At 38.4% G+C, this 25,501-nt stretch overlaps 2 protein-coding genes and 1 long non-coding RNA gene across 4 annotated transcripts in view; 2 read left to right on the forward strand and 1 right to left on the reverse strand.

Moving 5' to 3' along the window:
* Nucleotides 1–25,501, forward strand: part of LOC125279731 — a 75,184-nt gene that overhangs the window by 43,777 nt on the left and 5,906 nt on the right. Inside the window, exon 4 of one of the 2 annotated variants that reach the window (XR_007187440.1) lies at nucleotides 6,254–6,377. The exons of the other annotated variant lie outside the window; for it this stretch is intronic. This is a non-coding gene — a long non-coding RNA (uncharacterized LOC125279731). Of the gene's footprint in view, nucleotides 1–6,253; nucleotides 6,378–25,501 lie in introns of those variants that run through there. 2 annotated transcript variants of the gene reach the window in all.
* On the reverse strand, nucleotides 1,653–12,538 carry peds1 (plasmanylethanolamine desaturase 1). Its single transcript, XM_048209712.1, has 6 exons — nucleotides 12,291–12,538; nucleotides 6,639–6,758; nucleotides 6,280–6,371; nucleotides 5,671–5,815; nucleotides 5,360–5,572; nucleotides 1,653–3,580 (listed from the first exon to the last, which is right to left on the reverse strand). The coding sequence occupies exons 1-6, from the start codon at nucleotides 12,424–12,426 to the stop codon at nucleotides 3,459–3,461; spliced, it is 828 nt and encodes a 275-aa protein (XP_048065669.1). The 5' UTR covers nucleotides 12,427–12,538; the 3' UTR covers nucleotides 1,653–3,458.
* cebpb (CCAAT enhancer binding protein beta) lies at nucleotides 14,999–16,530 on the forward strand. Its single transcript, XM_048209711.1, has one exon. The coding sequence runs from the start codon at nucleotides 15,217–15,219 to the stop codon at nucleotides 16,054–16,056; it is 840 nt and encodes a 279-aa protein (XP_048065668.1). The 5' UTR covers nucleotides 14,999–15,216; the 3' UTR covers nucleotides 16,057–16,530.

A 25,501-nucleotide genomic window follows, 5' to 3' on the forward strand; every position in this document is an offset into this window, starting at 1 on the left:
TTTATTTTTGTATGTCATTTGTACTAGACCTCAAAAGGCACCCCAGCTTCCGCAATCCATGATCTAAATATAAATGTATTATTTATGTATATAAATCATTATAAGTAATCTGATAACAATGTTTCATGTATCATTATGAAGTGTTGCAATCTGTTCTGGTGTTAACCACCTCTATTTATTTATTTATGTCATAACAAGCATTGTAACGTGTATATGAGAGAGAGAGAGAGAGAGAGAGAGAGAGAGAGAGAGAGAAATGAGTGAATGAACTTTGGAATGAAGGGGAAAGGTAAAAGAAAAAGAACAAAAAGGAATGTGTCATGCATTCAGTTTTCCAAATAAATGGTTTTGGATGATTATTACCCAAAATGTGTTTGGGTTGTTGAATGCAAATGTTATTTAGCATTGAGGGGCAAGTCAAAGTTGAGTGAAAATGTCCTTGAGTTATAATGTTTGTTAAACCCCTTAACTCCCTGCCAACAGCCCTGTGTATGAGATGTGCTGCACTCAAAAATAAATGTATTCAATGACCCAAGATAAGCAGAATAAAAAACACAAATCAGGCCACAGGTCTTTCCAGTTCTTTATTAATTTCATTATAAATATGAACTTAAATGACATAAAAGTAAAAAAAAAAAAAAAAAAAAAAAAAAAAAAAAGGCATTAAGGCGTTATTTTTTTTAGTTTTCAACAAGTAGCCGTTCCTAACAAACTTACTAAATGTGAGACATTGAGGTGAATTGCAAAATCACTCGAGATAGCGTTTTAAAAGGCTTCTCCCAATAAATCAGTAAGAACAAACATTCAGTAACAAGTGTGAATGCCAAAGGTCATCAATCAAATGACCTCAGTGAATAAGGGATCGGCTTTGCTTTGTTTTCCGAAGGACAATATGATATTTTTGAGCAAGTACATGTGATTAGTTCAGTCTACTCACAGCTACATACTGTTGCACTGTGCATGGAAAGCAAGGAGCCTCAAAAGAGTAATGGTCTTTAACACTCTAATTTTGCATGTTCAATAATACAATCACCATATTACCACAATAGCAATCTCCTTTACACATTGCACACCAATCTAGTAACATTTCTTAAGCAAATTCCTACATTTCTGTGGGTTTATACAAGCACAGAAGTCTTCACTGCATCAACACATCACAATCACAGGCTGCTCCACCTCACCTCTCCCACCATTTGAAATCAATAGGAAATAAGCTCAGAAATGTTACAGCTGGTGAAATCCTTCATGATCAGTATATTTCCAAAAAAAAAGTTGAGATATGTTATGATACTCCACAATGTAGAATGTAGGAGAAAATATGTCATAATAAAAACTCATTGGAAACCAAAAATACAAAATTAAGTGAACTCCAATGACAAATGTAACATTTTACAAAATCAAAATAATTGGTTTAAGCTTCCCTGTACAGCATAAATCACCACTGGAGTGTCCTCTTCAAATAAACACCGACTGAACACACCACAACAGATCTATTAGCTGAGCAAAAATAAGTTTGGCATCTCGTATCAGCATAGAAATATATAAGATATTAGTTGACTTTCAAAAATACTACAATATTCCACTAACAAATCTTCCTGAATTCATAAAAAGGAGGAAAATAAGACGTAACACAACACATGACACGTTATGAATCAGCTCAAAACACCTTATATATGTTTTTTTTACAGTTCTGGCTGACTCCATTGTAACAGTTTTACATATTGGACAAATGAATTTGTTCTTTAAAACATCTTCTCTGACCTTCTATAGCATTGACCTATCTTAAACATGTACTATCACCACACTGACCTATTAAACACAACAACTGCCACATTCCTGCTGACAGTAACAAGGTTTTGGCATGAAAATGCACACAAGCATTAAACTTCTAATCTATAACTCATTTAGGTTGACCTTTTAAGTTTTGAAGGGCTGAAGATCAGAAATATTTTCACTGATAATCATTTGTGCAAACAGGGTGTAACAGTTAATGTGTTAAAAAATGATTAAACTAATTGGCACAACAAAAAATGATCACAATTATGTTGTATGTGATATAAAATGTTAAATTGTTCATGACTTCTTCAGTTTCCTCACTCTTATAAGACGACATGATAAACGCTGTCTAAACTACATGGCTTAAATAGCAACACTCATTTTTCAAAGCAAAGCATAGTTTTTTTTCTATTAGTGAAAGATTAACTTTAATATTTCTAATAATTAAAAATATGACTACTGTATTTTAATATAAAGTAAAGTAAATAAATCTTTTTCTAGTCCATTGTCATTGCAGCTTTATAATAGAAAATGTATATAACGCTCCTTAAATAAGCAGTTAGTAGTAGTTGTAAGTCACTAGACAGCTAGATGTTGATTCTGTCATTTTCATCATGCTGTAACCACCTTTAACATTTCAAATTATTATTAAATAAGAACTACGAGTTGTGTCATTTAACATGCTAGTGTTAAGTTGAACATTAAACTGTTAAGTAACAATGTATACAGACCTAAAACCCAAGCAATGGAGTGTAAGTTTAAGTTTATGTCAGTCAGCTGGTCAAGCTCACACCAATCTACCCTATGATTAAGTTATTGCAAAATAAAAATAGAAACATATGAGGCCTATTCTGAGTGTCTCATGAGTTTTGATATTTGCGAAGACATTGCTTATTCACACAGAGACATTATTAACCTAAATATTGACCTACGTGGAAATACTTCTTATATACACCTCTTGGCCAAGAGCTGACTGCTTTCAGCACCTCTAAATTTGCAAATGTGCTTCAAAAGAAAGTGTTAATAGTGAAAAGATGAATGTAAGGATGAGGCCAAGCAAATCAAGTTTCTTGCGATTCATCTTTTAAGGCGTACTGAAGTAAGACTGCATATGATGCTGCTCCGTCCGTTCAGACTCAAGCAACAGATGAAGACACAGGTTTTCAGCCCTCTGTGGTGAATGAGCCAAAATGCCTAGAGTTTACTGCACTTTAACCCCAAACAAATAAAGGGTGAGAGCAAGAGATATCAGTCCCAAAAGCCAAACCCAAAAGTGCAGAGGCCAGTCCAAGCTATTCAGCAAAAAAAATTTGAGCAGCTGAAAGATGAGAAGGTGTCCAAAAACTAGCCCACTTGTTCAAGTATTGACAATTTAAATTCGCTTTGTGTTTTTTTGCACTTTGAAGAGTTTTAAACATTTCACAAAAGTCTCAAGTTTTCAACAAGGATTTGGATGTTTGGGTCTTTAGAGTGAGCAGGGTGGGATATTGCTTTCAATTGCTTTGTCAACCCCATTTCTCTCAACTTTTGCTAAGAATTGATGGCTTTCTTATTTGGGCTTTGATATCTTGCCATTCCTCTTGTTCTGTCTGAGGGAGGACAAGTAGATGGAGAAAAAAAAAAAGACTGTTCTCCTATAAGCAGGTCTGAGGTAGGGGAAGTGGGTCGATGGCAGAGGAAGATTACTTGGTTTTCTGGGCCCATCTGAGGTCATCTGATCTGGGTTTCTCTCCTGTCAGGCTCTGGATCAGATCTTCCAGGTTTCTCCAGAATCCCAGTTTCTCTAGAGGATAGTTCAACCAGCCTGCGCATACAAACACATTCAGGTCAATGACATGTAACTGTATAATTTGTATATAATTTAGTGTCGACGTTAAATAAAATTAAAAATCTTTAAACAATCTAGTTTAAAACATGAAAACGTTCTTACATAAAAGTTTAAATGTAAAAAAATAACATTTCACATGTTTCATAACATCTTGAGTGAGTATAAACATCTTAATCATTCTTTTTTAAGTTTTATTCATTAAGTTTTTAAATACACTTTTAAATGTAAAAAGTATATTTGCAGCATTTTTCCCCTTCACTTTTTCAGGCAGGTTGACTAAACAGAGATTGCAGCGATGGTGCGATTCTCTAAGGCCACGTACACACTATAAGATTCAGGAGTGACAACCGCATTTAAATGCGGGAGTGAATCCCCTAAATTATCGTTACATGTGTGTACGGAACAGGACTCACTCTCGAAATTGTGATGATTGACAGCTTGGAAACCATAGTGACGTTCTGGCGTCTCTCGTGTTTGGTATCCGTTATCGTGACCAAAGTAATATTAAAGTGACAAAACACTCGTTATTTTCAGCAATTTAACTAAACACACTAACACAGTCGATGGAGGCATCGTGTTTTGTTTATGCTTGTATAGCCAGTTTCACACAGTGCGCGGCACTCATTATGTGTTGCCATGGTCACTCATTATAAGCTTGTTGTTTAAGCTCATCTCATAAAGCAAACGGGTTTATGGAGTTATTAAAGTGAGCAGACATGAATCGCGATTTTCAGCATAAAGCATTTGGATAGGCTTGTGCTTTCCCTGTGATTCGCCGCGCATACACGAGAGACACACGTTGCCGGTGCTCGTAAACGTCATTAACAACTAGTTGTTCAGTTCGGTTCCGTACACACTGCATAGAATTTCTGTAAAATGCGGTTGTCACTACCTGTATTTTTCGGGAGTTAATACGGTTGTAGAATGCGGTTGTCACTCCCGTGTTCTAATGATGGAGAGTGATGTTTGTGTGTATGTTTTCTCTAAGGTTATATGTTTGTTTATACTGTTTTATCTGGGGTTTTTTTCTCTTTTTTTGGGGACTGTGAAGCACTTTGGACAACCAACATTGTATTAAATGGTGCTATATAAATAAAATACCAAATTCACAGTTTTGTAAACTTTCAACATTATCTTCAGTTTCACGCTAATTCGGTGCTCCACTTCTGATATTTAGCCACCATATTAGGAAATGTCATTTTTTACCTCTTGAATAGCATCCAGGACACCTTCGAATTTGGTAGAGAAAAAGATTTTCATGTCAGCAAGAGCCTTTATTACCTCATTATCCTCTTTGTTGTTCAGGCTAACAGCACTCCTAGCTTAGCGCTAGCTTCGTTACCGTCGGGAGTTTCCTCAGTTTTATTATTCTTTGTGGTTCTTTAATTTGCCATGACAAAGCAGTACTCTTTGTGACCATGGTTAAACTCGGAGACTACTTAGTCAGCTGAATATCTTTAAGAGTCTTGGTAGGAGCATTAAGTCGTGCGTCTGTCTAGCTCGTATAAAGTATTTTTTAACAAAAATCATAGATTATTTATTGATAAATATCTTTAGGTTTTGGGGTAGCATCACACTCACACAGGTCTTTTTTCCTGCATATTAGTTGCACCACATGCTTTTGTTATTGTATGTATGCATTGCATTTTGAATTACTTTTTTTATTATTATTAATACACATTACAAAACATTTCTATTTCAAATCAATGCTGTTCTTTTAAACTTTCCAAATGTGTGTATTGTGGGCGAGTGTACCTGTGGTAATGCAGAAGTAGGTTTCATGAGGTGAAACGTGGTGAACTCTGTGGTGTTTCCTTGGTAAAATGATGTAACAGTCCTGAAGAAGCGTCACCCAGCGTGGGAGCCCAAAATATGTGTGCGACCATTTGTGAATCTGATTGGTCAGTGTAACAAAAATGGCTAAAGCAAAGACGTAACAGTACCATGGGTAGTTTCGATAGATCTCCCCTGAAGAGAGAACAGCACAATAGGAGACACTGAGTCAGAAATTAATGTGGTTCTTCATTTGTCTCTGTGTTGGACAGATAATATGTCTGATGTCTTACCTGGTGAGAGCATCAAGAAGTTTGCGGCCATGTTAGCGAGAGGGATGATAGTCAACATACAGTTATCACCATTTGTCTCAATGAAATCATGGCGTGTTATAGCTGTTGGATCAATGTGGTGCTCTCGAAATGGACGAATGAAGGCCTGGGAGTGAAAAAACACAGGAAAAGTTCATTTTTTAGGTGAAGTAATTATGCTAGTACAATTTAGTATTTGAGAATCTTTTCCTGAGATTCATATTTTCCTTAAAGGGTAATGAAAACCCCTGTTTTAGCCCCTGTTTAATTCGGTGAGGCGGCTTCTTCTAAACCCGGAAGTTGAAAATAGCGCAAAAAACAAGACTAAAATTAACTAATTTTCTCCTACAATTAAAACTAAGGTGAATGTCTGAGAAGTGACATACTGTAATCTGGTGGCTGTCATCATTGGACGGTGCCTGTCAGTGCGGTGTGAATTGGGCTTAAAAGATGTTTAAAGTAAAAACAAAAATATTAAATGTCCTAAAAATCTACTTATGATCAAGTGGTTCAATGCCTAATTGTTCGCAAAGTATTTTATTATAATTATTACACTTAATAACAGGAAAAAAGGGTGTTTCACTCCTGTACCTTGCCAACGATGGGCAGATCCACTGAACCCCATGTGTCAGCACCCCAATGGACCAGACCAGAGGCAAAGTCTGCTGTGAGGATCCCTGCCACTTCACACACACACACATAGAGCAGAATTTGAACATAAAATCAATCTCTAAATCCTATATTATTAACCAAAATGGCTTTCAGTTCCCCTAAAAAGCTGTTTTTTGGTAGTTGCTAGTTATATTAGACACAAAGAGAAAAATATCTGGCAGCTACTAGCATTCTTGAATACTGAGAATTTCCAAGTTTACTTTGCAACTTCTTTGTTGTGTCTACCACTACTTTATTAAACACTGATGTGTTTGTGTGGGTTTGTTTGTTGTACCAACCGATGCCCAGGAGGATGTACCAGGTGTGTCCCAGGTGGAAGTATGTTACCAGGTAACAAAAGTTGAAGGCCATGAGGGTAAAGCAAAGAAGCACACTGATCCATTCCTGACATCTTTTTCCTGTGAAGAGACAGAGTCGAAACCTTTTAAATAGCAGTCTTTAGTCAGCAGGGTCCAAAAATAACAGCAAAGTAAAATTGGCTTTAGTGAGTAAATAAAACTTTAATAGGAACTGCAACATAATGTATTATTTAACAGACTGTAAGAACAATAAGCTGATCTCGCTGATGTGATGAGTACAATTCATCCGAAGATTTTTTTCTACAGAATGTGGAGACACACATTGCCATTTTGTGCATTAATCCACCAACCAATATAGGAGAAATAATACTGTGTCCTTATGATGAACTGGTTCATTTCATATATAATATTGTAACACAATGACATGCACTTTTGTAACAAATATCGGATGAAAACATCTTTAATAAAAACTATATATTTTTTTTTCAAATAATATATTATTTGAATATAATTGAAATAATTATATATACAGTGTCTCAGTAAAGTAACTTTACTGAAGTACCGACTTGTTTGCTGTACTTAAAAAAAAAAAAAAAAGGTAAATCAATCAGCCATACAGCACAAACAGCTTACAAAGTCGCATTGTTTCTTTGCACAGCTACAATTGTGTGCCGAGGGCAAATTCACCTTTGCCCTGAATTCAGTGCAGAACGACTTTGCAGAAAATATGTGACCAAAGAACATGATTCACACCACAGACACCACAGCTGCCGGATTCTAGAAATACTGCTGTTTTTTCCAAGGTGACTGATTCACTCTGAGTTAATCTGATACCGAAACAAAGAGCCTCAACACTCCTTGAATCACCAAAGTGACTGTAAACAGGACAATGCAATCAGAGGACACTGATGTGAAGTTAAGAGAGGCACTGAATCTCATGCTACCCAGAAACCCCCATCGGTCCGGCTCGATTTAACATTGAACCGCAGCACCCCGCCCACACCAACTTCAGCATACTCACACCTGTCACACCTACCACACCCTCACACTGGTCGGCTTAGTGCTTACTGTGCTGTTTTGTTTCCGCTCCTGTTCTGTTTTTGTGTTTATATGCAGCATTTATCCTCCACACAATGTCCACTGTTCCCTGCTGGTACTGATGGAGATCCTCCTTCTGCGGTACGTTAGGATTTACTGCACACAAACTAATCAACTATTGTGGCCTTGCTGGTTTTGAGAGACTCTGTTGTGCTAATTCTATGAATTACTTTTTTCCTATTGATATAAAAACAAAGAGTCAACCCAAAACTGACCTTAAAGGTGCACCCAATAAGTTTCTGTTTACACTGAGATGCCTCTTATTCGATATTCAATAGTACCAATGGTTTTGGACTTTGTACTGATACTTTTTAGCTTGAAATTGAATGCATGAAGCTTGTTTACCAACTGCTGTTGCTTCACATCAAAGATGTTTGTTAATCTTTTTTGTTAATTTTTGTGTTCTAACTATGCTGTCATGTATGGCGCGGTTACATTTATCGTTGCTGTGATATTTGCGTGTGAAATGCAGCCATTTCAAAAGGAATCCCTGTGATAGGAAATGTTGCGTGGGGGTGAAATATTTCCCCATGCAGATTTCGCAAAGGGTTCAAGCTGATCATGAGAATGCAGTATTTACAGATAGAAAGCAACTTGGTTTAAAGGTGACTTCTGTGTGAGCTGTGCTTTATAGCTATACTGTTGACTGTAGACCTTATTCACAGCAGCGCCATCTTTGATTTTTAAAGGCCCACTGAAGAGTGTTGGAACGCGCAGCATTATTCAATGTGTTGACGTAATTTCAACTGAAACAGGAAGACAGGGCGATATTTCGAACAGCCCCGCCCCCTTTTTTTAAAATAGCCAATTCATTTATATTACAGCTCGCCAGAGCCGTTAGACTCTGTAAAACCTCTGTTTCCTTCTAATCTCTAACCGTTTCTCCTCATAATGTCCTTTATATCGCTTATATACAGCATTCTGTGCAGAATTCAAATGGGTCCGATACCTTTTGTGGTCTGTGCGAACTCGTGACGCGCATATGATCCCTAAAGGGCCCGGTATACTTCAAACGAAATCAAAGAACGAACTGATGCGATGTCATTTCGAACTAAATCGGGCCAAAACGAAGTTCGTTTTGTGTTCTTTTTGGAAGTTCGAAATGGCTTGCCAAAGCGAACTTTCAGGAAAAGTTCACTCCAGCTGCAAAACACCTTCGTACTACCATTGGTCAGTGACAGTAACGTAACAGGAGGTGTGCGCTGAGGCTCCGCCTTCACACGCGTGGGGCACTTCTTTGACTCATTTTGTGTGTTTGAGTTCATTGAGGTAAGATCTCCGCGGGTGAAAACATGAACACACTGGATAGCCGCTTTATAGTATAAAATAAAGTTGTGCTTGTAAAAAACAGGCACTAACGCTGCATTCACACGGGGCATCAGCGTGACAGAGGGCGTGTCTGAAGCTTGTGTTGACGCGACCGTTATAGTGATTACAGCCAATCACATTACTTTCCGGTGTTGCACGAATGCAATTGGCTAACGACTGCTCTAGGGAATTTGCATAGGGCCATCTGATTGGATGACGCCTGCGTTGGCGCTTGAAAAGTTGAGAAATCTTCAACTTCTGCTGCTTGCAACGCGAGTGAAGCGACGCGACAGAACCCACAATTCAGTTCGGCAACGCATGACGTCACCCATTCAAAGTAAATGAGAAGCATTAACGCCGGCGCCCTGTGTGAATGCAGCGTAACACTGTTTTTCATGTTTGATACTGTAAAGCTGCTTGATTTTAAGCAATCTATTGAATAAAGTGCTATATGAAGACGTGACGTGACTGGAGTGCTAATTCAGAGCTCGTGCTAACATTCCCATGCTGTTATGATCAGACGCTTTTCTTATGCTTTCTATAAAAAGGCTTGCTGTTTTCTCATTTTTGTTGTGTTTATTTTGTTACTGAGAAGAAATTGCATGGCACATATTTACATATTCATCTAACCTTCGCTCTCAGCAGTGTAGGCAGCGTCAGACTTTTGTTTACAGTATATCGCTGCTCACGCATTTCGAACTTCGTTTTACCCCTAAACGAAGAACGAAAAAGAACTTAGTTTGAAGTATACCGGGGCCATAAAGCGAAAACGTACTTCATTCGCGTCAAAGGAAAGCATATTTACACTGTCTGAATCGTTCCATATTCTCTATATAGTGCACTATGTGCCATTCACCATGTAGAAACTAGTAAATGTGTGAACAAATGACCGATTTCAGCCGAGGTGTCTGTGAGAGTCTAGGAGGGGGTGGGACTTAAAGGTCCCGTTTTTCGTGGTTTTTTGAAGCTTTGATTGTGTTTATAGTGTGCAATATAACATGTGTTCATGTTTCGCATGTAAAAAAAACACAGTATTTTTCACATAATTTACTTATCTGTATACCGCTGTCATAAAAACGGGCTGATGACTTCCTTGTTCTATGAAGTCCCTCCTTCAGAAATACCTAACGAGTTCTGATTGTGCCAGCGGTTCCTGTGTTGTGATTCGACAGCAGCTTAGCGAACCCAGAGCCATAGAGAGCGCACCTTGCCCGGAGAGGTCACGCCTCTTACCATAACGTGTGCTGCACATAGTTTTACATGTGGATTATTGTGGTGTCGTGCCGAATGAACACAAAAGACAATAATTCCCGAGAGACTGAACTCTTTAATCTACACAAGCAGCGACAGAAAATGTACAACGTTAGCACTCACTCAGAAGAGTACCTCATACGGAAAACAGCCATATACATAAACATAGTCCCCTCTTGTGTCCATTATGTGCACTGCAGTCCAACATTAACTATTGCAGTAAGGATACCACAATTATAATTTTCGGGAACCGAGTTAAACATAAATTGTGACCATTGATCTCTAAGTACAGCGTCCCTGGGAAGGCCAAACAAAGGTGATTGGACTGCGGGATGAAAATAACAGCGTTTCGACGACATGGCGACAAACACACTCTACAAACCCAAACGCAACTCTTGCTCTTCTCCGTGGGAGCGCAACAAGACCACGCCCCCTTTTTTTGTGTATTCCTGTGGGCGGAGGTTAGTCAAAAAACTGTTTTAGTGACGTCATTAAAGAAAGAAGTAGAGGGATGTAGTCCAAACTGGCCGTTCGATGTAGGCGACTTCTGTTAAATAAAATATCTCGCTTGGCATTGAACTTTGAGCTTTAAAATTTTACAGATTTTATTTATACTCTAACAGCAACATTACACACTAACTAAAGTTTGAAACATGGGATCACGAAGAACGGGACCTTTAAGATTCTAGAGAGCATTTGATTGGACCAAAGATTTGACGAGAAACTGAAGTGCGATGTGATGTCATGAAAATCCGTGATCCATTTTAGCAGAAGTGAGAGACTGTACGTTTTGAAGGTTTATAACTCCTAAATGCAAATTTTGTTATTGTTTTGAAACGCACCAGCTTATTCATAACCGTAAGGCTAACATATTCATACTAAAAGCTAAAACACTTAAATTTTGATTTCAGGGGCACTTTAATGGGAATAAAAACAAAGCTGTGAGGGAAAGAGATACATCTTTTTAGTGGGTTGTACTATTATTTAATGTGTTTTTGGATTTTTCTGCTGACAAAACACTGCAAAAACATCTTTGTAAGAAATTTCAGTAGACAAAAAAACTCCAGACAACAAGAGCTGTGGAAAAGTATAAGTTATGTAGGATGTCACTGAAGTCTATCCCTCACAGCCTCGCTTTCACACCTGCTCTGAATGAATCTATGGGCCTTTTTTGCCTGCACCTTTAAAATAGTCTCTGTTGTTATGTTGTGTTTGACATTATATTAGCTTAACTCGTTTTATTCACATTAGCTTTTATGTTTATGCTTTGTAAACAAGTAAACACTGTCTGCATGTGCTAAATGAAAAACAGTATTGTTTTAGATATTAAAGCGGCCCGTTGCATGGCAACTACTAGTCATGTGATGTCAATATTAGCGGCACCCATGAAGGGGCGACCCGCTCCCTGTAGGGAAAAAAACCCAGCTTTTTCTAGTTTGTACGCGTTAATGTTATTTCTCAAGTACCGTTCATGTGTACAACTTTTTTAACTAGCAAAAATGTAGTGACTACGTGTTTTTAATCTGTGTAAGCATGAAATCAAAGAGATCTCCTGTCAGTACCACAACTATTTCTGGCACAGAATCACATCCCTTGGGACCATAAGAGATAGATCAGCACACCAGACATGATTAATAACCTATTTTGGTCAAATTTAGCACAGACTCATATGACTGACATCACCGTTTGGGCGTTGCGCTCATTCAAACTCCCTGCCACATAAACACCACTCATTAATCCATCGCTATATATGCTACACTATATGTTTAGAGACCCCAGACTGAACATGCACGCGCTCTGCTACGCGCACTTTCGAACCCGACTACTGTAGACTCCGAGGCGAATGCTACAGCTACAGCCGTGCTGCCTAGGACAAACTCGTGGCTGGCAGTCCGTTCAATCCCCGGTGTGAGAGGCAGAGGCAGGCGGATACCGGCGCCGACGGGAAATGTAAAACCCGGTTTAAATTCTCACCTGGCGAGTATAACTCCGCGAGCTCTCGAGCACCTGCATGCTGTGGACCCCATCTCGCGCCCTGCTGATCCGATCCCCTTGGCTCGGGTGTGTGAAAGTTTTCCGAAGACCCACTTTTGCTCTCGGTGCTCGCCATATTCAGTCCGGTTCGGGCGCAGCGGATGCGTTAATTCCGCATCCTCAACTCCACGCCTCTGTGCGCCCTGTTCCGCGTTTCCTCCCTCCACCAATTGCATTCGTCCCGCTGCAGCATTGAGCCAGTCAGAAATTAGACTACGTTCTCATAACAAACGTGACCGCCAATTAGAAAGCAAGAATGTCCTGACCCCACCCGGATGCAACCAATCAGAAAAGAGGCTATACTGACGGTGATTAATTTTAATGTACATTTGTGGTTGGTATGGATCCGTGTAGTTTTAGTGCATTATCTAAATATTCATTTTCATTATTTTAATAAAAAGAAAATTACGTTTTTTTAAGTACTGTCTGTAATGAATCAAAGGAGTAGAAGCGAAATACGCTGTCTTCAGACAAAAAAGCAATTTGGACTTCCAAAATGAAAATATTTCTTCCAAATAATAAGTTCTGTCATTATTTAGTCACACTTTTGTTGTTGTTCCTAACACGAATGACATCTTTTTCTTCTGTGGGACTGGAACACAAAAGGAAATGGCAGGGACATGGATATTAGTTTACAATTAAAAAGAGTATTTAGTACAATGAAATGAACCCCAGTTCAGTAGATTGTTTCAGTTATGGCATGGCATTCATGTATGACTTTAAATTTCAAGAAAGTCAAGACCTCTGACAATACAGAAATATGTTTTGATGTAGGATTTGCATCGCTGATGCCTTATAAAAAGTAATGGAATGTGTAAAATAAAATATGATATAATGACAATAAATAAATAATATATTAAATGACAATAAAATAGCTAATAAATACACTGTTGGGAATGAAATGTAATACAAAGTGCTGCAGCTTAATGAGTCAGTTCTTGCAACATGTTGCACTATGATATGGGATCCAGGGGAATGTTCAGACACAGAATAAGGGAATATTGAGAAAGCTGTCTGCTTCTAGAGGACAGTGATGAAATTAATATATCCAGCTCTTGTAGTGAATCCTTTACCTACCACCAGATGGCAGAGTAACCACATCACTGAAGAAACATAAACGAGTTTATTGCAGCAGCCAACGCCTGCTGCCTCTGACTATGACTGTCTATGATTATCAAATTGAGATTAAAATTACTGCTGAGAGAACTGAGGGTTAGACAGTGATGATATGATATGAATCAATGTGAATAAACCTGATTAATAAACTTTAATGTGTGAGTGATGATATTGCAGGATGACAGGCCTAGTGAAGTCGATAGAAAACCACAGACCTTTAAATGAAGTTAGAAAACGAATACTTCTGGTCCTGATTGGTCAAGAGAGCGTTCAAGAAGTGTTGTGATATAGCAACAGTTTTGTTCACAGTATCACTGCACAGCCCTACAGAAATGTATTTTTGTTGTGTTATGTCAGGGACTATCTTCAACCCTAAGAATGTCACTTAATGAATTAGCTTTGATAATTTAAAAAATGTTTTTAATGTTTTTATGTAGTAACATAAAAAAAATCAATAGGACGCTACACGGTTCTCTAGAACTGTTTCTCAACTCCAACCCCATGAATGTTTTAGATGTCTCACTAATTGAAACACCTGATTCAACTCGTCAGCTTCTTGAACTGGGAAACATCTAAAACATTTTAGGAAGTGGGTCTCGAAGACTGGCTTTGAGAAATGCTGTTCTAGAAGACATTATTTTAACTTGGTCAAGTTTTAAATATTGCTGAACAATGACCGGTCCCCATGCAAGTCTAACTGACTGCTCCTGCGAAACCTGTTTCATACATAGCTTTACTCTATTTATTTTATTAGTTTACTTAAGTGTTCTGTCTGTAGAGTTCTAGAACATACAGACAGAATAAATGCAATAAATGCAAATATAAAAATAAATGCACTTTAAACAAAATAATAAAAAGATAATGTACATTGTTCCTTATTTAAAAGTTTAAGCATTAATCAGACCCTATTACACACGTATTTACAAGTGGTTTATATATATGAAGACTTTAGATGAACTTTTCTTCTAAAATGAGCATTTTTATCAAGCTTGTATGTTTAGGTTCAGTAATTTCACTTTAATGGCAATTAATAGGTCATTGCCATTAAAGTGAAATAACAGAACATAAACATACAAGCTTGATAAAAATGCACATTTTAGAAGAAAATTTCAGATGGCACTTAGAGGCTTTTGCATCTGAAGTCTTCATATTATATAATTATTATTATATAATAATATAATACTAATATATAATTATTAGCCTATTATTATTATTATTAATTAATAAATCTTAGCATTTTCTGTGTACTGTAAGCTTCATCGAGCTTGGCAAGAAATCTCATTCTGATTCTAAACTAGATCAAAATTGATCCGCTGGTAGAAGATTAAACTTGTTCCTTAAAAAAAGCCTAAAGCTCAGCACATTCGTATCTGTTTATGCCGTGTTTATTTTCTATTGTTAGCCTATTCACTCGTGTGCTCACAGACCCCTAGTTTTGAGTTCTGACTGCGTCTGCGGTCAAACCAGAAAAACGCGTCACATACCCAACAGAGAATCGCCGCCCCCTCTCACACCCCTATATACACCCCAATCCGAGGCATGGGAACTGACTCGAGCTCTCCAGCGATCGCTGGGCAGGCAACCTATCACCCACTTAACTAGACAAAAGTCATCTAGTTATTTCTGCTTTCGGAAGACACTCGAATCTTCGCTTGAATTCTGCGCTGCCGTAGGTGAACACTTGCGAAGTTATCAGGGGCGGCGAAACCCTGATCTCCTTCCTGCCGCAATCCGGCGGGTGTTAAGATCCATGGAAGTGGCCGGTTTTTACGAGGGGGACTACCTCGCTTTCCACAGCACTAACGCCAGCAGCAGTCCGGTCAGCGACGGCATATGCAAACAGCCTACTAACGGCTCCATGACGAAGCTTCATGATATTTCTGAGCACGAGAAAGCCATAGACTTCAGCATCTATTTGGACTCTTCGTCCCAGTACCAGCATCTGGCCAGCCAAGACGAAGCCCGGCACCGCGCACTGGGAATCTACAGCGACTTTCTCTCCGAGGAAAACAAGAGCAAGCGAGCAGCAGCGCTACAGAACTACAAGAACTATATCTCGCTGACCGAGCGGGACCCGAATAACCAGCTGGCGTATCCGGAGCTACAGGAGACGCGCATAGACGCCGTGTTCAGCCCAGACTTTCTGGGCAGTTTTGCCAAAAGTAACTGGCGACACGAAGAGCCGCCAATGGATGGTTCCGGGAACTTTGACATGCGCTCGTACCTGCAGTACGCTCCGAGCGGCAGCCTGGGAAACATTTCTACCGCGTCCTCCTCCTGCTCGAGCCCGCCAGGTACACCTGCGCCGCCAGGTAAGGGAAGATCACCTCAGTCAGGCGGCAAAATGGCCTCTGGCGGCAAAGGCAAGAAGAGGCTGGAAAAGGACAGCGACGAGTACAGACAAAGGCGCGAGAGGAACAATCTCGCCGTCCGCAAAAGCAGAGACAAAGCCAAAATGCGCAACCTGGAGACGCAGCACAAAGTGCTCGAGCTCGCGGCCGAGAACGACCGGTTACAGAAGCGCGTGGAGCAGCTGTCGCGCGAGCTGGCGACGCTGCGGAACCTGCTCTCCGCCACCGGCCAGTGCTGACGAGACTCCAGCGGTGCTTAATGACTGTCAGTGACTTTAAAGAGTGCAGAATTTACAACAAAAGTTTTCTGCGATTGATAGAAAAACGAGCGAGCGCTCGTTCAATGCGTTTACAACCGAGAAAAAAAAACATGAAAGTGGACTGTGCGCCTGGATTGCGCAATATCCCAACGTGTGCTCTGTATAGCCTAACTCTGGTAACCTGGAAACCCTGTCATGTATTTCGTCTGTAAAGTATTTTTGTACGGGTTCTAAAGTGAGATATTTACTGTTTAATATTCTGTTATTTAAATTCCTTTCGCCATATCTGGGGCAGTGGTTGTCATGGGAAGAGTTGTACTGCAGAGGTATGATGCAACTCATTGTAACAGTATTGGAAACGCAGTGAAGTAGTCTTATAAAGATGATAAAGGTACAACTGGTCTACTGCTATATACTATTTTATTGAATTAAATGATTTTTACTGTACTGAAATCCTGTGTCTAAACGCATTTTATTACTGCTGTCAAAAACATATTAGCACACACCACCCACCCACCCACAGCTGCTGAGATTCAGTTTCCATTATGCAGTGTATGGTTTCACTTTAGCTTTAATAGTCTCTTTTTATAAGGAAATATACATTTGAAACTGTGCCTGTATATACACACGAAGACACAATACTCATTTACAGCTATTTGATAGAAATCTCCTGACTGGATTTTTGGAGATCTTTTGAAATCTGTGTTCATGAGTCACTTAGAGGTACAGTTATCTAAAATACACAGGCAGGGTCAACAATCCAAAGAGTTCAGCGGTCCGTTGAAGACTCCAGTTCAAGGCTAGATAAGCGCTGAACTTTCTAGACCCTCAAAACACACAAACGCATACAAACACTCAGTTTACTGAACAGAAATCATGTCATGGTGAGTTGTAACTAAATATTAAACGTACTGTCATGGACAAACAAGCAGTGATATGGTTTGATTTGACTGAAAATGAGGATTTAGATAAGAGAAATGGATCAATATGAGGTGGATTTAATCAACATACGAACTCATTTGTTATTTTCACCTCAGGCAGGAGACTTGACTTAAAAATGCTTTTTAATTGAATTAAATAATTAATTTACACCTTTTTTCTTGTCTAAAAATAATATATAAAATAAATATAATACATGAATGACTGATACACAACATATAAGCATATATATTCATGTTTATGATAATATATGAAGCCATAACATTTTAAGTCTTGCCAAGGTGGACCTGATTCAATTCATTAAAAATGAAATCACACACACATACACATATTACATTTAATACGTTTGCCCCCGGTTTCACAGACAAGGCTTAAGTCCTGGACTAAAGTGCATGTTTGAGCTGAAAGAAACTTGTACTGACAGATCTTAACATATGTCACTGCCAATGTTTTGTCTCAAGATGCACACCAGTAATGTTTTTTTCTAGTGTATGTTAATATCCTAATTAAACCAAGACCTAATCCTGGCTTAGCCTAAACCCTGTCTGTGAAACCGGGCCATAACATTTTTACATACCAGACTTGCTTAATCTTTTTTTCATGTGAAATTTATTGTTGGGATTTCATCATTGGTAAGAGGGAAACTGCTGTTGAGGTGTGACCGTTTGAGTCCTGCAGGAGGAAATGAAACCTGATGGACAGGTTGAATGACCTGTCAGTCAGGGAGGAGAGTAAGTAGGTAGACAAGGAACAGTTTCATCACCATGACAATAGAAGGTGGGAGAGTGAGAGAGAGAGGGCTTAAAATAATGTATCAGTGGGTAATCTGAACTTGTGATCAACAGCATTTAAACTTCTACAATTAATGTTCCTCTTGTGAGTGAGAAGGACTGTGGTCTTACACCACATACGCAGCAGCTGAGCAGATAGAAAATCACTAAAACCACAAACATCATTTCAAGGAAAGGCTGCAAAACAACGTAAATGTATGTATGTTTATATAAAACTGACTGAAACAACTGGTCTTAGACCATAAAATAATTTAATATAATGGTGTAGGGCCTGCTTTTGCAGGCAATACAGTATCCGATACAAGTCCTTCACAGAACAGTGGCCAGGTCACTAAGTGGAGGAAAAAGTATTCTGACTTGCTCCTCATAATACCCCAAAGTGGCTCAGGCCTGTACAGGCCTCCATGGGAAATGTTCAATTTCACTTTCATGTTCCGCAAACCATCACTTGCTGTGAATATTTGTGCATTATCATGCTGATACACAGCCCCGACTTCAGAGTACAATGTTTGAAGCATTAAGTGCGCATGGTCCTCCAGAATGGTTTTGTAGTCTTTGGCAGTACACATTAGGGAATGCCTTGATATTGCTGCCCAAACCATCACTGATCAACCCCTGTGCTTCACTCCAGGCAGCAATAGTCCAGGAGTTAATCCTCTTTGTGGCTTCTCCACACCGTAACACCCACAGTCTGGGAAAGACAGTGAAGTTGGACCCATCAGAGAACAATACATGTTTCACATTGTCCACAGCCCAAGATTTGCAATGTTGGCACCAATGAAACCAACATTTGGTATTGGCATGAACAACCAAAGGTTTGGCTATAGCAGCCCATCCATGAACATTGACTGTGTGGAGCTCCGACATTACCCCACAAAGACTTGCTGTCCTGGTCACAAACAACCCAGTGAGAAGCGCACCAACAATTTGCCCTCTTTTGAACTCTGATTTAGGATTCTGCTCATCCTCATATCGTTAAAAACTTATATAACTTTCTTCAGTAGAACACAAAATGTTTTTGTCTATGCAATGGAATACAATTGTCATTTTATGGACAAAAAACAGACAGACATGTTTCAAAAATCTTCTTTTGTGTTATGTAGTAGAAAGAAAGATTTGGAATGACACGAGGATGAGTAAATGATGACAGAACTTTCATTTTTGGGTGAACGGTGCCTTTATGGCTCTGGCCTGTTAAGCAAAAATGTCATGTACATGTTCATGTTTGGATTTTCAAAGAAGGTCTTTCAAAGATGGTCAGTGTGATTGATAAATATAAATTAATCACGAACTGGAAACTCATGCTATTGTCACATGCAAATGTGTGAGTGTGTGAAATATAAGCTTGAGAACACAAAGATCAGTTCTGTTTTCTTTAATCAAAGAATCACATTCCTATACGGAAATCAACAGAAAATTAAACTAGATTTTCAGAGTTTTTCTGAAGAAAATGTGAGCGGGTAGTTGCCAGGGCATTGTTTGTGGTTGCTAAGGTGTTCTAAGTGGTTTTTAGTGCATTATGGTTGCTAGGGGTTTGCTTAGTCTAAACAGCCCACCTACAAGTCTGTGTGATATTCTGGTCATTAGATATTACTTGGGTTTCTTCTTCAATGTATATTGTTACAAGATTTCTATTTCAAATAAATACTGTTCTCTTGAACTTTCTATCAAAGAATCCTGAAAAAATGTATCAAAGGTTACACAAAAATATTAGGCAGCACCAACTGTTTTCAACATTGATAATAAGAAATGTTACTTGAGCACCAAATCAGCCTAGAATGATTTCTGAAGGGTCACGTGACACTGAAATCATGGAGGAGAGACACGTAGCGACAATTTGTCCTCTTTTGAACTCAGATGCGTCTCCCATTATGTTGTGATGATTGCAATATTTTACGTACAGCTGTGCTAATTCAGCTTTCACACTCTGCTCTTACTGGTGGAATGTAAAATCAGTGAAGATCGGCCACAAGGCCGTGCATATATAGGCGTGAAACCTCCAACACTACAGTGTTTCAGTTTCATTGTCCAACCCCTTTATATCTATATAAATGATATATATAATTTCACCTATTGTGTGAATTAAGTTGTTGTCTTTCGTAATGAAACGCCTACATGCTGCTTGCACCACACTCGCAGTTTGCTTGAGAAGTTTAGTTTGACATTTTGTTTGATGTTTGGGGAACCTGTAAAACAGTGAGAAACTGATCGCTTAAGGGAGGAAAAGGGTGTTGTTTTGAACAGTGTATTTCACAACGTCGTCCTATAGTGCAGGAGGATCTGAGTTGCTCAACACTTCCAACTTCCTTCTCCATCTGTGCATGCAAGCGTGCTTCTGTGTGTAACGTACTGCTGTCTTAGATACTCTCACATAATACAATTGTTTTAGTCCAACACAACTTGACTCCAAACCTCATCTGAATGTTTTTAAGAGTCCAAGAGCCAACAAAAACATACCATACACTATTGAATAAGATTTCTCTGTACTTTATTTACTTTTCATGAGACGGTTGCTTTGGTAATTCCAAACTAAGCAGAAGATGGCAAACAAATGATAATACTTAGTGACTGTGAACTACATTACGCATTTTAAAATATTACATCATTTAAAATGGTCGTGTAGCTTCGGTTCCAGTTCGCTTTGTTTATTTAGTTTATGTCCCAGTCTCCTGAGCACCGTTGATTGCTAACACAGGGGTTTCCAATGTCAGGATTACAAGTTTCTTTTCCCCTTTTACTAGAGAGCAATGCCCCACCCGCTTCCAGGCAGGATTTTACCGTCAACAGTGTAACGTCTGTCAGTAAACGAATCGCTGCGTCATGCTGCCAGCCGACCTGCTGATACTAATATGATCCAGCCTACACTGGATTGTCAAACCCTCATCCCACGCGCTCATGCCTCGTACCTGCTCATATGGCCTTCAGCTATTGTGTCTTGGTCAATTTCTGCTTCTTTAGAATTACAATTTGACGCTGAAATTTTAATCATACCAAAATCAAATGTTTTCAATTAAATCAAACAGATTCCAGCTTCCTCTGCATATTTTTAGCATGTGGTTGTCCTCTCACTTCCCTTAAATGATCTTTTCCTTGAAAACACATTTTAAAAGAAAAGAATTTCTCTAAGATGGTTCACATTGCAAACAAACTTCTCAGGCTGTCTCAAAAAGGCTAGCTGATACTGTCCCAATATAAAATGCCATGGTTAAATATTAACAACACCATTGTTGCAACAAACAAGGCCAACATATCAAAGGTGAACAATCCCTGGCAGACACATTAATAGTCAATGAGTTTCTGACACCTTCCCAAGTGGTCAGCGTCACCTTTATGGTAGTCTGGCATGAGTGAAACTAGAAAATTATTAATTTTTGATTGGAAAAATGGTCAAAAGACATCGGGTCAACAGGAATACACTCTGGAATACACTTTTGACTAGAGACAGGAATACAATTTTTTTTTTTTGTTAGTTTTTATTTGATTTGATTTTTTGCCTCTGTTTTCACACTATAGTGCATAAGCACCAGGAGAGTTGAAACATGACTGAGATGTGGTTTAGGTCCGACTAGAACCTGCATCTGAATCAGGCTTATTAAGAGTCCAATTATACTATTTAACCATCTAAATAAGAAGAAAAAAATTGCTAGCGGAATATAGAATCATTGTGGTCTATTACTCGGAGTGGAAAAGTAGGTTTGAGGGCAGGGATGAGGTCAGCAGTTTGAAAGTGCTGTGATGTACCAATGGCAAAAGCTTTCATTCATCCACAACTTCCCTGTTTCTCTCGATCTTTTTGTCACCGTTCTTGTCCTTCTCCTGGGCTCGAGTGAATGACGCTGGCTGTGAACATCCGGGGTCCTTGCGGCACGGCTGCCGGGAACTCAGGCGTCCACAGTGGCCGTAAGAGGTGGAGCCATGACCCAGCAGGACACTGGCCCAGATTTCGACACTGTTGCACTTCTGCTATTCTGCCTTCTGACGCTTGCGCAGTGGCTCACGACGACCGCCACGATGTTGGGTCGTACCGCTCGCATCATGCAGGACATGGTTGAGTAATTGACAGCCTTCCTGTTGTTGCAAAACAACAGAATAGAACAGAACAATGATAAGGCCACTGCGGACATCACTAGCCACACTTTCTGGTGTCATAATTACCCACTTCATCCTTTAACATGCCATAAAACTAGTGCTGAACACTAATATATAAATTGGTCAGACTTGTAGAATTTGTTGACCTTAAAGGGTTAGTTCACCCAAAAATGAAAATTCTGTCATTAATCGCACACCCTCATGTCGTTCCACACCCGTAAGACCTTCGTTCATCTTCGGAACACAAATTAAGATATTTGCAGCATCGCTTCATAAAATTATGGTTGAACCACTGTTTACTATTTTAACAATGTCTTTAGTACCTTTCTGGACCTTGACAGTGGTGGTCAAATTGCTGTCTATTGAAGAGTCACAGAGCTCTCGGATTTCATCAAAAATATCTTAACTGACTAACCTTTAATCACTATGCTACCACTACCTGGAGAGCAATTGTTTATGGTTAAAGGGATAGTTCAATCAAACATTCTGCTCATCCTCATTTCGTTCCTAACATTATGTAGAAGAAAGAAAGATTTGGAATGACATGAGGATGACAGAATTTTCATTTTTGGGTGAACTGTGCCTTTAAGGCTCTGGCCTGTTAAGCAAAAATGTCATGTACATGTTCATGTTTGGATTTTCAAAGATGATCTTGGAGATCGGTGTGATTGATAAATATAAATCAATCATGAACTGAACACTCATGTTATTGTCACATGCAAATGTGTGAGCGTGTGTAATATAAACTTGAGAACACAAAGATCAGTTGTGTTTTCTTTAATCAAAGAATCACAATGATAAATACAGAAATCAACAGAAAATTTAACTAGATTTAACTAGATATGAGCGGTGCTTACCAGCGCAAAACTTACCACCAATATCACAGGGTGCTGTGGGTGGTTGACAGGGCATTGTTTGTGGTTGCCAAGGTCTTAAGTGGTTTTTAGTGCATTATGGTTGCTAGGGGTTTGCTTACTCTAAACAGCCCACCTACAAGTCTGTGTGATATTCTGGTCATTAGATATTACTTGGGTTTCTTCTTCAATGTATATTGTTACAAGATTTCTATTTCAAATAAATACTGTTCTCTTGAACTTTCTATTAATAAAATAATCCTAAAAAAAAATTATCACAGGTTACACAAAAATATTATGCAGCATCAACCGTTTTCAACATTGATAAGAAATGTTTATTGAACACCAAATCAACCTATTAGAATGATTTCTGAAGGATCATGTGACACTGAAATCATGGAAGAGAAATGAAGGAGTAAATGCTGCTGACATCACAGGAATAAATACATTTAAAAATATATTTAAACAGAAAACAATTTTAAACTGTAATAATATTTCACAATATTACTTTTTAATTGTACTTTTAACCAAATAAATGCAGCATTGGTGAGCACAAGAGACTTTTTTTTAATAAAAAAAAAACTTTAAAAAATCTTCCCGACACCAATCTTTTGAATGGTAAAGTTTTTAGATTTTTTTTTTAACTCATTTATTATCCCCTAGGCAAATCTCATAAATCTGAGCGCTTAGAAAAGTAATAGCACTCCTCTACTATAGTAAGCCACATGATTTAAGGTATCATTCATGTTCATTGCACAATCACAGGACTAAATATGAGCAATAATTATAGAGATATTTGCCTTAAGTAGTAGTCCATGGGTTATGAACATTTTGATCTAAAATAGTTTGAGACTAAATCTCATAGCATTTGTAAGACCATTATGTCTTTGATCTATTTTTTGCTTGAGACCTCAGACTTTCTGTTGTCCCAGTAGCCCAAAACTACACGGTGCTTTTTGAAGAGATTGGTTCCTTGCACTGATGTTGTCACTCTCTTCTTCTCAAACGCTTATTTCCATCTGCCATCTCTCCATAGCCGAATATGCGAGGGGCTCCAACGTAAAGGTTGCATCTGCTCTCTTCACCTCTAAACATGAGATAGACAATCAGTGCAGGCGGCTCAAAATAGGCCACAGTCAGTCTCAGAGGGTACTGATATTGGTTGCGTGTGCATGTACGTATGAATAACCTCTCTTAAACTCACGTGATGGAATCTTAACTGTCTCACAAACAGACCGTGGCACTCAACCCACATCACTATATTGGATCTCTTCCTTCCTGCAGAGATAATGTGAACAAGAGAACGCAAAGAGAGCAAGAGTGCAGGAAAAAAGATGCAAGTCAGAATTTAACTGACGACAGCTCATGATAACATGAGCAGGGAAGGTTGCTGTGTGCATTTAATGACCAACGCATCTCCTTCAAGTTGTTTTATTAGCAAGTATCACTATTAATAGTGCTCATATGAAGGGATTTTAAAAATCACTAAGTCTAACTAATAAATTGTGGTGTGTAACCTGTGCTATACAGACATAAAACTGTGCAGCTTGTTGAAATGAGGAGTGCTATAACTTTTCAAAGGAGATTTCACCTGGTAGATGATAAAATAGCTTGAAAAAATCCTATACATATGAATTGAAGGAGGGATCTGAGCCATATTTAGAAACCAGAAAGTTTTTGGATGCAAACACCACACACTATTATCTTCAGAAAATATATAAATATAGTTTTTAATCTTCTTTATATTACCAAATATGCACAAAAAATATTTAGTACTAAATTTAGGATTTATGCTTTTGAATTGCATAAAATTTCCATTCATTTAGACTACAGTTTTAACATAAATAAACTTTGTTACATAAATGAAACTGAAACATGTATGTTTTCTTCACTCAAAAATCATGGCGTAGTTTATTAACTATTTGCATGTTTGGGTTTATTTAAATATTTTCAAAATGTATTTGTTGAAATTGCTTAGAATCAGCATCTGTTTATTGTGAAAATTACATTTATTCAGTTAAAAAGTATGAACATGGCTGTGGAAAAAGTGATATTCAGTATGAGTTTGAAACAAACTGGATTGATTGATAATGATATAAACCTGGTTAATGTGTATTTAAAAGAAATTAATAGTAGTATTACAGAAATTTTACCTGTTTCATGTATGTATGGCCGACAAAAATGCATCACATTAAATGTATTAGTTTATGTTAAAATTGTGTAATCCAAATGGATGGAAATTTAAATGCGATTGCAACACGTAAAAAGAATTTAGGCCTAAATTTAAGATTTGAGTGTTCATTTATATTTGCTTGAAAAGAAACAAGTTGTTGACATCTTGGTCAGTAATGGGTGACTTCACAAACATTTGAGTGGACTTTGGATGAAGACCACTAAGGACACAATTGGTGACATATTGGCTTGTTAAGCTCTTAAATATTGGAGATCCCTCCCTCTTTACAATGTATGCATTTGAACTTTAAAAACCTAAAGAATGATTACACCCATAGGGTCAGGCCTTGACTTTGTGTTATCTCTCTCTGACCCCAAGTAGCCTCTACAACTTCCTGCAGTGCTAAGCTGTATTATGCATTATGATGCAGTGTCATGAGGAAATGTAGCATTTTAAAAATTTGAGCACAAAACCCCTATGATTACTTATGTTTAATCTTACTTTGTCTGAAAGGAGGAAATATTAATACAACAAAGCCAGTCTAAGATCCCAGAAACACACTCTGCCCTACTGAACAC

Source organism: Megalobrama amblycephala, linkage group LG12 (assembly GCF_018812025.1).
Source record: "Megalobrama amblycephala isolate DHTTF-2021 linkage group LG12, ASM1881202v1, whole genome shotgun sequence".
Classification (NCBI taxonomy): Eukaryota; Metazoa; Chordata; class Actinopteri; order Cypriniformes; family Xenocyprididae; genus Megalobrama; species Megalobrama amblycephala.

Coding starts and splice junctions, on each gene's coding strand:
- peds1 (XM_048209712.1), bottom strand. CDS start 12,426: ATGGCGAGCACCGAGAGCAAAAGTGGGTCTTCGGAAAACTTTCACACA. Junction 5,816..6,279: donor ATCTGCCCATCGTTGGCAAG/GTACAGGAGTGA, acceptor TTTCACTCCCAG/GCCTTCATTCGTCCATTTCG. Junction 3,581..5,359: donor CTACTTCTGCATTACCACAG/GTACACTCGCCC, acceptor TTGTATGCGCAG/GCTGGTTGAACTATCCTCTA.
- cebpb (XM_048209711.1), top strand. CDS start 15,217: ATGGAAGTGGCCGGTTTTTACGAGGGGGACTACCTCGCTTTCCACAGC.